The sequence below is a fragment of the Falco punctatus genome (assembly GCF_963210335.1).
Source record: "Falco punctatus genome assembly, chromosome: 11".
Lineage (NCBI taxonomy): Eukaryota > Metazoa > Chordata > Aves > Falconiformes > Falconidae > Falco > Falco punctatus.
The window spans coordinates 29,859,137-29,875,757 of record NC_137591.1 but is presented as its reverse complement, the minus strand read 5'-3'; the positions used below and the strand labels follow the sequence as shown (position 1 = coordinate 29,875,757).

Below are 16,621 nucleotides of genomic sequence, written 5' to 3'. Positions count from 1 at the left end.
GTGTTGCTGCAAGTTACCAGCATGGTCAAACCTCCCTTCTCCCACCGCTGGCATTGCTTCCTGCAGAGCCACGTGGCTCAAGTGCAGAGTTTGTACGGGTTTTCCTCTCGCATCACGTGCTCTTAGTACATTGCATTGCCCGTGTCCTCCCTTGCCATGGCTCTTGCAAAACCAAAATGAGACTGATGCAAGCACGAGGGTGCTTGTGCCCTCAAGGGTGACCCGCCAGCACCTTACTTTGCTCTTTTTGCTTGCAAAGGTGAACCAGCTGGAGATTCTTGACAAGGTAAAGCAACAGGAGTCACTGTATTCTCCAGGCACTGAGCAAGGAGCAGGGACAGCAGTCCCCAAACCCTGCACCTGGCTCTTTTGAGCCTTGAATCCAATTAGTCATTTTTTATTTTCCCCTCATATGTTTTTCCAATGTAATTTGGAGCATGAGCTGTTAAGTTTCCCCAACAAGTGTTGCCATAGGAGCCTGTATTTGTTTAGGGTGGGGTACGGGCTCCGGCGGGTTGAGAGGAGGGGGCAATTAGCCCTAATACGTGTAGAGAGAAACTGAGAGCCTCTCCTTCCCCATCCTGTCCCTGCCTCTGTCATCCCCCCACCTTGCACGCAAGATCTGGAAATTGTTTCAGACCTGTGCAGTCGGGATGGGCAAACCTCCCCATAATTATATGGAAACTACCGAAGCAGCGGGTGTTGTTTTGCCAGTGACTCATGACATATGGAGCAAAGCTCAAGGAAAAACTCCACGGTGTGGACTGCTGCAAAGGCAAATCACACCCAGAAGAGCTCTTCCCTGCCAGCCGCCCTGGCCGGTCCCCTGCCTGCATCCCTGTACCGGCCAGCCCCAGCATCCCTGCCCTGGCCCTCCCGGTGCTCAAAGCTGACTGTCGCTCGGTGACCTTCTTTGATAACCATCTTTTAAGACCCACTGATCCTTTTCAATGGAAAAGGAATGTTAACCCTGCTGTCTTGGTGAAATTGCACCTTGGTGTCATCTAGACGTGTTTTGCGATAGCAATGATGGGAGCCAAATCCCTTCTTGTTTCTGAGTGAGCTACCTAACCCAGCTGTGCCTCAGTTTCCCAGCTGCAGGAAGGTGCATTTTTTCTTCTTCTCTTGTGAGATCTTCCAGGCAAATGCAGTCTCTCTGTGGCTGCCTGTATTTGGTGTGGGGACTGTGGTGCTGATAGCACAGACTCACTCAGTGGTTTGCCACAATTCCTGCTGCTACTTCCTATAGTGACATTAGCCTGCATTGAGCCCATTTCTGTTCCTTGTGAGTCATGATGACAAAAAGCCACATCAGTTCCTTGGTTTTGGCATGGTTTTTTTGCGTGAATTATTGGCATTATCACCCATCCCGCCTGCTGGCTTCAGCACAGTGATGGCAGGGCTGTTGCAGTGTGGTGACATTTTTCAGCTGCCTGTCGTTGGGTTTAGGGGTGCTACAGGCAAGTGTCCATCAAAGGCTGGGTCTGGGTATTTTCTGAAGTCCAGTAGTCATTAGGGACCACCAGATCCAATGAAACTGGTCAGCTGCTTCCATGGGCAAAGGAGTGGCCAGGTTTCCTCCAAGAGCCCTTTCTGATGACAGCACTCCTCCTGGAGGTTGGCCATGGTTGCTGGGCCAGTAGCTACCATCACAGAGCCTGGAGCAGGAGAAGCATTTCATTACTAATCACTTGGTTAATGAATGGCCTCCCCATTATGCTAGCACGCTCGGTTGTTGCTTGGCACTGATAATGAGTATCTGTGATAAATAAACCTCGGCTGCAGATCATTCTCGACAGTTCATTGTAAGCGCTTCACATGCACGTTGTTTGGCTGCACCAGTTGCACAGCATTATTTCTCAGCCCTCGTTGGCTGCTTCTCAGCCCCAGTTGCTTGTTTCTCTTTGATCGGATGACTCATGTAACTAAACAACAATCAAATGGATTTCTGAATGGCTGCTCGTGCCATTTAACATTTCTGGACACAAAGCTATTCTCCTGCAATAGCTTTCTATGTCCGTGTTAGAGCTCTCAGTAAAGAAGGCTTGTTAGCGATGGAGCATTTGTCTGAGCTACACCAAAGCAAGCTGGGCTCTGCAAATCCCCAGTTGTCCCAGCAGACCCAACAGTGACTCACAGGAGAGCAGCAAAGGGCACTGGGCTGTGCCACGCGAAGAGGAGCCACCGTTATTTTGGCAATGCAAAATCCACCCCCACTCAACCATGTGATTTCCTTACAGAGGGTGAGATCTGAGCCACAAAGAAGAGAAATGAGGAGGAAGATGGCCATGACTGAAGCTGGAAGGTGGCCATGTTGCCAGTATTTCTGGTTACCAGTAGGCTGGTGCCCTCTCTGCTCAACGCAGAGTTGGATTTTGCCCGCAGGGAGCTAGTGCTTAATGAAGATCCCTTCTGTTTGTCCCAGATGGTCACCAGATAAGCAGCTTTGTAGACTGGCCTGGCAAGGTTAGGTGGAGCCAAGTGCTGTGGACAGACCTGGAGCCTCCAATGGAGAGTCTCAAGGAATGTGGGGACATTTTCCTTGGAGTCAGAGCCGAAGCAAGAGCATTCTAGAAAAGTTTTAGTCCTTGCGAGCAGCACTTGCCGATGCTTGGCTTGGCTTGAGTGCAAGTACTTCTGGAAGACTTCTCACCTTGCTGAACCTTTCTTGTAGTCCAAGGGAGATAAAGCATGTGCCTTCCTGAGACTGATCCTCTAGCAGAAGATGTTCTATTGATCCTCGTAACAGCCTCTCTGTACTTAGCTGCCCAAGCCAGGTCACCAAGCTCAGCTTCAGAGCCAAGCTCTTTGGGAGGAGGGGTGTTGGAGAGAAGAGTTGGGTCAGCTTTTTGGAGAGCCCTGCCCCAGCTGCGAACGTGCAGAGAGCTGGATTAAAGTGGGGACACATGAGAGTGGTGTGAGCAGGTGGATGAGCAGATGAGGGAGTGAACGGATTCCTAGTTGGGTGGCAATGGACTCCATGGAGAAGCACTGAGTGAGATGGGAATGGGGACTTGTGGCATTCAGGCTCTAGCGATTCTGCTTTCTTGCTTCCTGACACAATTCCCCAGTCCTCGGGAATCCTGCAGCCTTCCGAGCACCCACTACTCCATACACACCAGCCGGGATACCAGTCTTCTAGTGACCTTTAGCTTTGAAGAGGGGGTTGTGTATGATGGAGCTGGGCCTTGCTGGGCCCTCTTGGGATCTCTGCTTTTGGGGGCAACCTTATGCTTTTGAACAACCCTTTCACCAAAGACTCATTTCTCTGCCTAGCCCTTCCAAGCAGACGGCTGGTGTGACACCATCAACAACCGGGCATACTGCCAGTATGACGGGGGTGACTGCTGCTCCTCCACACTGTCCTCCAGGAAGGTAAGTGAGCATCTTCTGTGGCACTGGCCAGGGTTTAGGATTGAGTGGTGACTGCTAGCTATGCTCTTTGGCTTTGCTGGCCGTGGAACCGAGCCTGCAATGCAATTCTCCCACAAATGGAGAACAAACCCATGATTTTAAACCAAAGCCAGCTGAAGCTGATAGACATCATCCCACTGATTAACAACGGGGTTTGAACTTGGGCCAGCAGCACTGAAAGCTCAGCCCAGCTCCCACTGAGGTTCACAGGATTCCCTCTCATTTTGGGAAATGAGTCCCAGAGAAATTACTTCCATAGGATGTAGTGCTAGCCACGGTGAGTCAGAAGTCACCTTGTCATATAATTGAGCAATCTCAGGGGATCTGGGGGATGGTCCATTGGCGTCCGCTGTGGGCTGTCTTTCCCTTCCAATTCTCCTGGGGAGTGAAGGAGGGAGGAATATTGTGGAGGGAGAAATTTGGCGTTGGGGTTACACAGACCCTTCTTTGTCTCCCATCACAACCTCCCCTCCCACCTAACTTGCTATCCAGTACTCACAGCCCATCCTTCCTAAGCATATCCAACAGCAAAACAAATCACAGGGCATGAGATAATTTCTCACTGCAAAAATATGTGAATTTGGATCTTCTCATCTTTGTTGTGGAGCTTGAATCATTTTTCCTTTCATCACACATACACACACAGAGAAAAGGAAAAATAAAATCCTGGGAAGATCCAGTTGAGATAGGAGAGAAAAGGCTTAACACCCAAGCGATGAGTGAAACCCCCATAGTGATATCATGACATTTCAGAGCAAGGCATGGCTCTCAGGAGGTCTGAGATAGCTGGATCTCTGGACAAAATAAAGGACAGGTTTGCAGCGGAAGGTGGGAGGATTCAGCCCCATGGCTCTCAGGAGACCCAGACCCAGCTCACGCTCCCCACAGGTCCCAGATCTCCTGTGGCACAAGCCTCCAGCACGTCTCTGTTAAGGCAGATGCAAGAATATGCAGTTTAGACACCAAAAACCCACTCCAGCTCTCACTGACCCAGGCTGTGAAAACTCAAATGTGCTTCCACAGTAAGAAAAACTGCTGGCTCTGAGCCTGGTGTGTATAAAACCTCTGGAGGGAACTATTTTCTCAGCTCCCATGGCTCATGACTGGGCAACTGTTAACTAGGAGCCAGAAGCTCTGCTGGTGCCCTCCCACCTTGCTCTGCTGCCACCAGCTAAGGTGACATAAGTTTGCTCAGCCACATATGGTTGTTGTAGAAAAAGCAATGTGCAATGAGCCTCTCTACCCACATGGTATGTCTCAAAGCAGCACAGCTTGTGGGTGGCCCTAGACGGACCCACTGCCTGCCCCACTGAAGGCCATTCCTCCTCAAGCAGCCTCCAGCCTGCCTGGGTTTTCTTGATCCATAATGCAGAAGAATCCCATGCATCTACCCTGGCTCCTACATCAGGTAGTATGGAGGCCAGCCTGAGCAGCTGGGAGCTTGGTTGCTTTCCTCCAGGAGCTGCAGAAGATGAGCCTATGCTACCTTCATGCTTTGCTGAGCCTTGAAGAGCCACAAGTAGCTTGAAGGACAGGTCCATGGGCTCAGACATGGGCAAGGGGGGCTTTCTAACAGCTGCTGAAGTAAAATTGACATCTAGAGGTGCCTTATCACTGCCAGCCTTAGTCCAAACATCTCACACCCACCAGGGGAGGCTTCTCCCCAGGGTTTGACATTTGGGGCACAAGACTCAAGCTGATCCTCAGCTGCAAAATTTGAAACACAAGTGAACAAAAAGGAAAAGGCTAAAAGGAAAACTCAGCCGGGGACAGCTTGTATCAGAGCCCATATCTCTGAGAGCGTGGAGCCCGGCAGCCTCCACAATACCAACAACATCAAGGCGCAGCCCAAAGCGTCTGTCTGTCCATACCAGGGTGGAGGGGGCTTGCAGGGGCATAGGGGTGCCAGGGGCCCGGGATCTCAAAGCAGAGGCTTACATCTCCCTTTGGTCCTCCCAGGTGATCCCGTTTGCTGCTGACTGTGACCAGGATGAATGCACGTGCCGTGACCCGGCTGCCGAGGAGAACCAGTAGCAGCACCACGAAGGGCCTCTCTCGGTCAGGCGAGTGCCGGAGGAGCGAAGGGGCAGCAACGGGGGCTGCTGGGGAACGGCGGGGTGCAAGGGGGCAGCAGGCGTAAGGAAGAGCAGGGCAGGGGGTTGGTGACTGCACACAAAGGGGCCGAGGTGAGGCCACCGAGCAGCCAGCGTGCTGTGGCACGAGAGGGCAGGCACATGGCGGTCCCCTCCCCATCGCTGCTCCCTCCCAAACCCAACCGGGACACGGGGGTCCGATGCGCATTTGAGGGGCTCAGCCAGCGATGCAGCACTGCCTCAGCTGTGGGCTGGGAGCCCTGGTGCTGCCATGGACATCTGTCCTGGTCTGGTGTCTGGGTGTCTGTCTTTGCTCTGGATTTGGTCACTATTCACCCCCCTTCTGCTGTACAGGCTTCTTTTAGCAAGGTCGAGGTAGTTGTGATCTCTCTGCAAATATTTAAACTTAATTATATATATATATACACATATATATAATATATATATAAATATATATTATATTTTCTTTGCTTTTGATGAAGCTGAGAAAGGATATCCTTTGTCACACACTCATGCTGCTGTGAAGTACAAACCATTGGGAAAAGTGCAGGTCGGGGAGGAGGAGCAGGGAATTCCCCCTTCCTTGCTGAGAGGGAGCTGGAAGGAGGACAGAGAGAGAAGCCAAACACCCAGGCTGCGCCAGGAGAGAGCTCCGCAGGAAGGCAGAATGGAGGCTGTGACCTCAGGGTGCTCTTGGCATCTTGCAGGCACCAAGTTTTTGCCCTTGGGATTTGCCAATGCTTTGCCTTGCTCTGCTTAGGGTCCTGGGTCAGGATTTTGAGGCTGAGAAGAAATGCTGATGTTGCCCTTACATCGCCCCGGTGAGCACGGCAGATTCAGTGAGCGCTGCTGGGCACCACAGATGCCCATCACCTATTATTTCAGAGCCCTCTGGGAAGGGTTATGTGTCCGTGGGGATGTCTGCATGGCCAGTAGGAGCAGATACGCAATGATCCCTCTCTGCCTCACTCCCCCTGGGCCACCGTGTATCCAACTAGGTGAGGGATGTAGTGGGCAATGAAGAGTAGCTGTGTGATGCTCTGAATGAAGGATGATGAGGTGGTCCTTCTTTTCTTTCCCCACGTGTCCTTTCCAAACGTGAGCTTCAACAGTGTTTTCAGCAGTTCTCAACAGAGACCAGACCCTGTAAGGCAAGGAAAGACAGGACCCGAACAACCTGTCAGGAGACTTTGAGCATCATCTTTTCCCATTAAGATTTTCCTTATTACAATCTACAGTGGACATACAGTTGCTGACTTTCACGAATCTCTTGCTCACGTAGGCGTGAAGTGAAAATTTACTTCTAGCCCCAAAGAAGCTCAGCTAGAAGCTTTGCCCCCCATAGTTAATTCCCAGAAGTTCAGTTTGGCAGCCTGAACCCAGCCCCACAGAGGCAACGGTTAGCGAAGGTGCCCGGCTCCAGCTGGGATTATGGCTGATGGTTTTGAGCTGCTAAGGAGCAGAAAGAGGAAAACAGAGAAGGGGCCACCGAGCAGGAGCAGGGACCGCGGTGTCCCCGGGGGCAGCTGCAGGATGGGACCAAGAGCCCCAGGGATGCCCGGCTGCCTCCTCCCGCCCGGGCTGTGCCGGGCTCCCCGCCAGGGTTTGGCCGGTGCAGGAGTGATGGAGAGAGGGTGACACGGTGTGGAGAGACCGGGGATTTTCAAGGCATCCTCTGGCTTCTGCTAGCTCCCCCGCCAGCCCTTTTGTCAGGCAGCTCCCGAAGTTATGTTTCGCTGTGGGACATGAGTAGGGGCATCTCTGTGCCTGGATACACCACCAGCATCCAGGCAGGAGATGCCTTGTCCTTCTCCAAGACTTTTCCTCATCCCAAGTGTCCCCATCGCCCCATGGCATGTCACCTCCTGCCTGCCCTGGTCTAGGTAGGGATGCGGAGGGTGTGTGGCAATGGGCCCCATCTCCTCTTGCAGCAGGGACACGTGGACATTTCTGTTCCTGTCATGTCCAAGTGACAACACCCCGGGGTTTTCACCTAAACATACCGTCAGTTTGGCTGACAGCTGTAATTTTTTGACAGAGGTTCACTTTTCAATCAAAAAACCACGCTCAAACAACCCAAGGAAATGAAAAAAAAAAACCAAATCCAAAGCTCTTTGTGAGATACTCTTCTAGCCCCGATGTCCCCAGGAGGTGCAGCCCATCCTGCTCCAGGAGTGCAGGGAAGGGGACAGCCAGGGGTCCTGGCACAGTGGGAGCAGGGGGCATGGCAGCCCCCAGCAGGGTGAGGTGATGGGGATGTGGGATGAGGGTGAGACACAGAAGGAGAAATCTGTCCCAGCACCTGCCATGCCAAACCCTTCCGTGCCTGGTGTCAGCATTTCCTGGATGAATGTGTATTTATATGCCAAATTTTTACCCTTTTGGCATGAAAATCCTGGTCTCAGAAATGGCTCGTCCCTGCTTATGAGTGGGTGCAGGGAAGGGACTGTGGCCCATGGACAGGGGGACTGGGGGTGGCCAGAGGCGCTGGCTTGGCTGGTAGACATTTGTGCTTCTCATGAACAGATAGCTTCTACATACTGAAATATTGTTCTTCTATAGCGACACTGAGCGGTTTTTGTCCCCATTAGGGTTTTATTCACAACGGAGGCTGCTGCTATTTTTATTTTTTTGTATTTGATAATTATTTTTTATAAAAATCTATGAAAAATAAATAATCTTCTCATCCTCAATGTCTTTTGCTTCCTTGCTTCACCCAAAGTGGGGCCGGACTGGGGGAGGGAGGTGGTTCTGCTGGTCCCAGCACCCTTGGTCCTGCATGCCCTCCCCTGCCCCAAACTGCAGACCCTCCCAGCACTGTCCCAGCCCAGTGGGAGAGCTCCTTTGGGGTTAGAGCTGGGACACACACACCCCCCTCCAATGCCCTCCCTCTTCAAGATTGCCACCCATGTAGCTTTTACTATGCCACCAGCTGCAAGGATACTTTTGCAGATGGCCTTCTGCTGGTTATGCCACAAACTGGTCCATTATCCACCGCTTTCTGTTAATTAACTCACCTTAAAGGTAGGGAAAGTGTGTGTGTACTCACACACCACCTCCCTGGGGACAGGGAGCAGAGGGCGGCTCACACTAGAGCTAGAGAGACATGTCATGCGGCACCCTGGCAAGAGAATTAAAACCAAAGACAATCAAAAAAGATGCTTAAAGATACACAAATGGCAGCTAACAAAATCCAGGCTATATTTCTAACAGACCAGTTCTGGGGCCATTTGAAGCCTCTCCCCCCATCAGACAGCACAAGATAGTCCCTCAAGGAGCCCCTTTGCTGTTTTGCAGCTCAGCACAGGGTTTGAAAGGGCCAAAGCCATGATAGGAGCTGTTTCTCTTTCCTTTGCCGTCTGCCTCACTTGCAAGCAGAGGAGAAGGTGAGTCACAGCTGAGCAAGTGGAAAGTTTGGAAAGGACTGAAAAATAGAAGCACCTGCAGTGGGTCGGGGGGCTGCTAGATCCCAAGGGGGCAATTCCAAGGCTATGGAAAGCGATGAAATCCTGATTTTCCTCCTGTGGGGCTGACACAAGCACATTGAGGGCCCCAGAGAGGAGCAACGGGCTGAGAAAATGGAAGGAGAAGCCCCTAGCACGGGGTGCCTGGTGCTGCGCTGGAGGCCGGACAGGGAGCACCTGGGGATGCACGGCACAGCCATCCTTCCTTGCCGCAGCCAGGGTGCCTGTCGTGTCGCTGGCAATCAGAGCCATACGTACCCAGCCTTAATTGAAACAAGCTGAGGGGCTTTGGGTTTGCGTTGCTGCTGGAAGCAAGTGAGGCCCCAGCAAGCCCTTGGTCCTTCTGGCTGCCTGCACCGATGGGGATGCCAGGCAGGGCTGTGGGCACTGCCTTCAGTGCTGGCCCTTGCACTGTGTCCAGGGGGTCAGGGCCTGGACGGAGATGCCCAGAATCAAAGAGGAGCTATGTTCCTACTAGGGACAATCAACTCATCCTGAGTCTCCCTCCTCCTCGTCTTTGATTTCCCTTGTCCTGTCTTAAAATCCCACTGCCTTGCCTTTCAGCCATCTCCGATGGCCATGTGCCTCCTTTTGCTCTGCACCAGCCTCTTCTTCGCTTCTGGTCTTTGCATGGACTGTCCCATCACTCCCCGGAGGAGGAACAGCATCTCCTGGTGACATTGGCTTTCCTCTCTGGGGCAAAGCTCCCCAAATCATGCACTTCCACCGGGGCTAGCTTATTTCCCATGAAGGACAGAGCATTAAGGGGCTCTACAGCCCCAAGCAACCAGGACCTCAGTTGTATGTCTTGCATTTAAAACAAAAAGAGCAGCTATCTGCAGCAGTAGCCAAGTGAGGGCTGTTTTGCCATCCCATTCTCTCCTTTCTGCCAGACACCCAGCCTCAAGGCAAAAGACGCCAACACCTGCATCCCCAAGATGATGAGGACACAAGGTCGAGCAGGGTGGCGGCTCTTTCAGCAACACAAACTGGATCTGAAGAACTTTGTCTTATGTTGCCGTTATGATGGAGGAGACGACGCAGTCAGTCATTAAGAAATGAGTCAGTGATCAGGACCATGGGGACATGGTACCTTGTGTGCATAGGCTTCAGTGGTGCCTCCTCATTCATGCATGTGTTGAAATGCAGCAATCCCTGCTGGTACCTGCTTTCTGAGGATGATCAGGGACTGTTGGCCAAGAGTAACCCTTCCACCATGTGCACATATTACCAAATCTTTTCTAAAAAGCTGCCATCGTGTTAGTGATGCATCCCTTACAGTCCACTCCACCCTTTTTGGGGTGGCTTTCTCCAAACTCCCATCACTTGCAAGCCAGATAACCCCTGAGGATATCTGGCTCTGGTGAAGGTGCAATGAGCCAGCTGTGTCAAGATCTTCTTACCCAGCAGCTCAGGCTTGCCACCAGGTGCCCTGCTGCCACACAGCCCCTATCCTCCTCCTTCTATTCCTTCTCCTCCTGCCTTGTTCCACAGCCATGGGTTATTGTGCAATGAGCCAGTGGCAGCCACAGCACTTAACTGCATGGAAAATAGCGGAAGGAAAGTATTGGGTGTATTTTTAGCTTATTTTCCTGCAATTTAGCAGTGGGAAGCGAAAAAAAAAAAAATCAAGTTGTTCCATGAAACTTAATGAAGTCTGGTTTCCTATGGATTTGTGCGCTATAGCCCCTAAATTCCCCCTCTCCCGTGTCCTCCCAGGCATCCTGTCTGCCCACCCACAGTAATCCCCGGCTCTCCCCGGGTCTCCCACCCATCTGGCAGGGCAAGTGGCAACACACACCGGGCTTGGCCATGGGACCAGCCCCTACAAGTCCCGATGGCCTGTGCACTAGGCACAGCATGCACTGTAAGTGACTTTTAAGGCATCCTTTGCAGCTCTCACCTCTGTTCGGGCACTGATTTTCACATCGCTTGTAGGACATTCATATTTGTAATGCCACTAGTCAAAAGTCTGCCAGATGGACCAGGAAGTTCTCAGGGGGTGGCTGACCACCAGACAGCACCATCCCATCCACCTCATATACTAGAAAACAGGCTAAAAGGAGGTTTTTTGGACTCTGCTTCCAAATTCCTGGCATCTGCAGAGGTTTGCAAAGCAAGGACTGAGAGCCCCTTGCCAAGGATGTCTAAACACAGTCTTTTCTCCAAAACCTGAAGGTGCCTGCAGGCATGTGCACCTTCCCATGCCGGGCAGAGCAGGTCGGCAAGGCAGGACCGAGCTCTGGCTGTGTGTACTGAGTGGCTTGGGACTTGGCTAACCCGCTGGGCAGATGGGCTAATGCTAAACTTGTGTGAGGACGCACGCGTGTTCAAAAGCTGGGAGTGTTTCATCCGCTACCAAAAGATGACATCAACTGGACCAAAACTATAAACAAACACTCCAGTTTGCCAGAGCCACAGATTACTAACAGCTCCGTTTAATAGTCAGTTAAATTATCATCTGGAGTTTTACATAGTGTTACAATGATAGTTTTGTTGTTGTTGTCGTTGTTGTTGTTGCCATTGTTTAAAACCTTTTTTCTTTTTTTTTTAAAGTAATCTGGAAGGGTTTTATGTTTCTTGCCACATGGCTATCCCACCCTAAAGCACCCTACTTTCAATCTACAGTAGTAAAACGTCACATTAGAGTTTTAATAGAACATCAAGGAACATGAATTGTAGCCATCTTTGTAAAGAAAAGGACCAAACCATCTTTATATGTTAAATAACTCCACGACAAGTAAAAGGTAGTAATGCTATTACAGGGGACGGGTGCAGCAAAGAAAAGATAATGACCCAGAGGTTCATCTCAAGTTAATGACTGCTCATTAATTCAGAAATAAAACAAGAAGAGAGGGCAGGGGGGCTCAGGAGGTTGCAGAAATAGATGGAAAACGGTGTCTTCTCCAGCCTTTGTGTGGTTGGCAGCATGGGAAAAAACAGGAGTCCGAGAGAAAATACTATGCAGACCCAACAGTAGGACCCTGTGGCAGATGCAGATGGTGTCAGCTCTGCAGGGAAGGGGACACCTTGGGGGTTGCCTGCAGCTGTTTTGGGTGAGCAAGCCCTATGCAATACATCTCACCCAAGGCTAGGTCTTCAGCCATGGTGCAACCCCCTGCCCAGGTCTGAGCTCCCACGGCAGGCTGCTGGCAGCTGTCTGAGATGGGCTCATGTCTTAGTTGAGACATTTTGGCAAGAAGATCCAAGTTTGGGCAAAATTCTGACTTGCAAAGCCAGAGTGAGGAAACGAAGGGAGCCTTCACAAAGCCAGGACCATCATGAAAATGGCCCCGCAGACATGACATGCCAGCAGGATCTGCCGGCACAGTGGGTGCAGTAACACCATGGCAGTCAACCAGGCAGAGCACAGCCCCACCAGCAGACTGCGTGGTCCGTCACGGGATGGGGATGCCGAGTCCCATCCAACAGTGCAAGGGTGCTGCTGAAGGACTTTGGATGTGTGGCTTTCCCCTCACCCTCCATGATGGTCCATCTCCCAGCCCATGGGGAAGCTGGTGCTGAGGGAGCAGAGTCCAGCTCAGCCAGCAGATGATACTGTGGGGCTGAAGGGCTTTGAAATGTGAGCGCAGAAGCAGAACAGAAATATCTGCAGAGCCACAGAGCAAATCTTGAGGCTGGATGAAAAAGTAACCTAGGCAGGTGTGAATGCATGAGGTGTCCAGGGTTCTCCTGGCAGCGTCGCAGCGAATGGCCGGCAGACTGCACTGCTCCCGTCCCTGCTGCTGCACCTAGTGAGCAATAAAAGAGAGGAGGCTGCTACCCAAAGGAAAACAGCCTGCGTTTCATATCAAGGCCGTGTAAGCGGTATTACTTGGCGAGCAACCGACTTGCCAGAGCAGCCTTCGTTCAAGCATCCCTCTGAGGCGTTGAGCAGAGGTGCCCTTTGCCTATCCCTGGATGGCTGCCTGGCTGGAAGTTAAAGGTTGTCTCAGCATCTGCTGGGAGAAGCAAACGGATAAACCAAAGCATATTGGCCAAGACTGCCGGTGGCTGAAAGGAAAAGGAGCAACAGCTCGGCACAGATCACCTGCCCACATATACCTGCTCATGGAGACGGCACCGGTCTTGCTCTGAGCCCCAAGCCCTTGACAGCATCAGGCACGTCAAAATACAAGCGGAAACATGTGAGAAAAAGCCAAAAAGATCCAGCAGACTTCCTTCACGGGGATGCCCAGGTAATACTGTCTGCCAGTGGCTGCTCCCAGCAGCTCCCCAGTCCAGGCCAGTTGCCCCTGGAGGAGAGTTCTGCCCTTCAGAAGGGAAGAGCAAAGCACTGTGTGGTCCTGCAGGAAGATACTGAACTGCTGTTGAGCAAACACCGTGATGCAGCATCGTCAGCTGTGACCCGCTGCAGACCAGAGCCACCTCCTTCTCAGCACCTTGTAAATACTCCAGCCGTGTCCTTGGCAGGTAGGGGAGGAATGAGGCAGAAAATCATAAGAGACAAGCTGAAGATTGGTCCTGCCAAGACTGAAAAAATGAAAAGGAAATTTCTCTCTCTGAAGAGGCATTGTAAAAATTCCACTGTAGGGCTCCTGGCTTGTCCAGATCAAAGATGCACAGCTGGCAAGTTCGAAGGTGCCTCCTCTGCAGAGCAGGCTAGGAGCTGAAGCTGCAAGGAAGCCGTTTGCTGCCTCCAACACTGTCAATAGTAACAGGGTTTTGGAGCACAGTGTGCTCTGAACCAAGCTCAGTGTCCCAGGACAACCCCTGTTCTCTGGTTTAAAAAAAAAAAAAAAAAAAGAAGTCACCGGTGAGAGTCACAGATGTGAGCCTGAACACGGGCAAGCAACACTCTGAGAAGAAGTCTGCCCACCTCACTGTGTCACCGAGCCCTCTCTGGGACCAGGACCTCCAGGACCATCCTGCACCACCACATCTGGATACGCTACCCTGCGCTCCCCTCACCATGCAGAGCCTGGGCTACTCCATAGCTACAGGGTGGCTGGTGCAGAAGGTGGCCTCGTCTGTGCCACCTGGCTGCTGCTTCCCTGGCTGGGGCTCTCCTGAGCAGTACTTCGACATTGCTTCAAAGTCTTTATTATGGTGGGTAAAAAACAATAATGGAAGGGGTTTTAAAGCTGACTTCCTAGGAATGTGGTCCCACAAGAAGAAAGCTCATGAAGTTGGCCTTGAGGCCAAGCTGCCTTTGCTCTGGAGGACTCTGCATCTTGGAGCAGATGTGGCCTTTGACCATGACAGAAGAACCTGAGGAGATGGGCTTACCAATGCCCCTCTCTCCTCACCCCAGCTGGTGACCCCACACCAGCCCTGCCCTGCAATGGCACCATCACTTGGCCAGGTCTCATCCAGACTCATGCTTTAGAATTAAAAAAAAATATATATAAAAAATCCCAACCCTCTTAGACATCCAGAGGCTGTTTTTCTCAGCCATAACTACTAGCATCTCAACCTAACCTGCATGCCCTGCCTCCACTTTCCCAATCCTGCATCACCTGCTCTCCCATCCTGCCTGTGTCACCACGTTTCTCCGGTGATCAGTGTCCCCCACCCTTAGGTATGGTCCCCACAGTCAGGGCAGGGATGGGGCAGGAGGAGAGGGCTGTGCCCTCCCCATCTGCCCTCTCTGCCAATGCTGAGGAACCTCTTGGCAAAATGAATAAAACAAAACCAAGAAAACTGGGTCCCACAAGACTTCTAACTAGAAAGGCTTTTGGCCAAGTCAAAGAAGAAACTAATACTGAGTCAGTCCTGCACAGAGCAGCTGCTTTTGCTCCCCGGTACAAATTTTTGCCTCCAGAAACATCAGCGACACCCTCCCTCGCCATGGGTCTGTGTGTAAACCCCTCACAAACGCCTGTGGGAAGGCCAGCGTGAGAGCGGGCGCCCGCAACTCTCAGTAGTCCTTATCACCGTAGTCATTGTAAAGGACACTCAGCGTCTGCTCCTCGCATGTCTTCTTGAGGTCCCGGCTGAGCTCCGACCAGTCGAGCCCATAGGGCTTGATCTCGCTGTAGCGGCAGGCGAGGTACTTGAGGGACGAACGCTGGAGGCTGATCTTGGGCTCTTGCAGGAGGCCGTTGCACCAGCTGCTGAGGTCCCCCAGCTGGGAGAGGATGAGGCCAGCCTTCCTGCAGCGAGGGTGGGCGAGGGGAGATGCCGGGGGGGGGATGGATGGCGAAGGGGCGGTGGGGGTGATGGAGACACCACGGGGGGGATGGTGGGAAGGGTAGGAGGAGCGTATGAGGAGAGAAAAGCAAAGATGGTTAAGGACAACTCAGAAGCTCCTGGAGGGCGGAGAGATAACCAAGAGTTGGGCACTGTGGGGAGCAGCTGAGTGGAGCCTGATGCTGTCAGGATGAGGAGGGACAGCAGGGCTGGGGGGACACTCCAGCCCCGTGGCAGCACTGCAAGTCTAATGCACGTGAGGACAGCCCCTGCCTGGGTCAGAGATGCCCATGCCACCACGGTGACACTGGACCTGCTGCACTGGTCTTGGGACTCATCTTACACTTCCCTGTGCCCCCTTCTTCCACCCTGTATCATCCCCACAACAAGGCCAGGTTTGCTGAGGGTATAGTGAGGGGACAGTCAGAGGTGCAGCTGTGACCCCCTCCACACCCCTTGGGATGAACATCACCAGTGACTCAAACGGCATCACCAGTCACCGCTGCAGCCACTAGACCCCAGACATAACAGGACGGAAAAGTGGGAGCCAAAAGCACTGCAGGCAGTTGGGAGAAATGCTGAAAAGTGTCAGGCATGACATGCGTGGCCAGCCCAGGGCAGTGTCACCACGTGTGTCCTCTCCATGAAGTGCATGTATTGCACGTTTAGGAACTCTGCTGGTCACCCATAGCTTGGTGTAGGACATCTGCAGCGACATGGGAGGAAGGGCGGGGAAAAGGCAGGCCTGCCGCAATCACCACATCCTTGACATCATGTGGCTGAAGGGGACATGATGGAGAAGAAACGCACAGTTAGGAACCAACAAGCCAGGATGTCACTGAGCAGGAGGGAGATTTAGGGGGGGGGGTGTGTGTGTGTGTGGAAATAACCCACCCTAAAAATACCAGAGCTGGCTTGTCGGTGGTCTGTGTGGAAGGCTAAAGGTGAGCTAAAATTTATAATCCTCATAAAATTCAATATCACAAGAAGCAATACAACGTATGTAGTCCTGGTACACGGCTTGGAATGTTTAGCAAAAGTTTAGGAAACGTCCTACAAAACAGCATGTAAATGAGAAGGAATAAATGAGAGGCATACAACGTAGGTTTGACCCCAAAAGCTCTGGGACAGCAGAGGATGTGGCAGAGGCCCCCAGTTCTTCGCACGTGCATTTTGCATCTTCCAGTTGCAGAGAGCAAAACAAGGAAAGGCGGGTCATGGCAGCAGCGCTTCGGAAAGAGCCACAACCCAGCCAAGGAAGCTGGGAGAGATGGTCAGGTGACAGAGGGAGAGGAAGACCAGGGAGAATCCATCATCATCAGAAGACAGACACACAGTACTCCCAGGGCAACAAGCTTTGGTGTGGGTCCTGGTAGCAAGAAGTGCTAAATTACCGACCCCTCATGTTGGATGACGTATCAGAAGGGCACAGAGCATCCTGGCCAAATATGACCTAAACTGTGCTCTCTTCACATTTTTTTTTTTCTTTTAAAATTG

At 52.1% G+C, this 16,621-nt stretch overlaps 2 protein-coding genes across 6 annotated transcripts in view; one reads left to right on the top strand and one right to left on the bottom strand.

The window, feature by feature from the left end:
• Positions 1-5,487, top strand: part of PAPPA2 (pappalysin 2) — a 93,291-nt gene extending 87,804 nt beyond the window's left edge. Inside the window, exons 21-22 of the mRNA XM_080407520.1 lie at positions 3,277-3,375; positions 5,374-5,487. Coding sequence (XP_080263646.1) covers positions 3,277-3,375; positions 5,374-5,448 — 174 coding nt within the window. The 3' untranslated portion in view covers positions 5,449-5,487. The remainder of the gene's footprint in view (positions 1-3,276; positions 3,376-5,373) is intronic.
• Positions 3,431-16,621, bottom strand: part of ASTN1 (astrotactin 1) — a 66,875-nt gene continuing 53,684 nt past the window's right edge. For 3 of the 5 annotated variants that reach the window (XM_080407512.1, XM_080407514.1, XM_080407513.1), the window contains one exon: positions 3,431-15,087. In XM_080407512.1, coding sequence (XP_080263638.1) covers positions 14,853-15,087 — 235 coding nt within the window. In that variant the 3' untranslated portion in view covers positions 3,431-14,852. The remainder of the gene's footprint in view (positions 15,088-16,621) is intronic. The other 2 variants (XR_013931274.1, XM_080407515.1) reach the window with 2 other exon arrangements.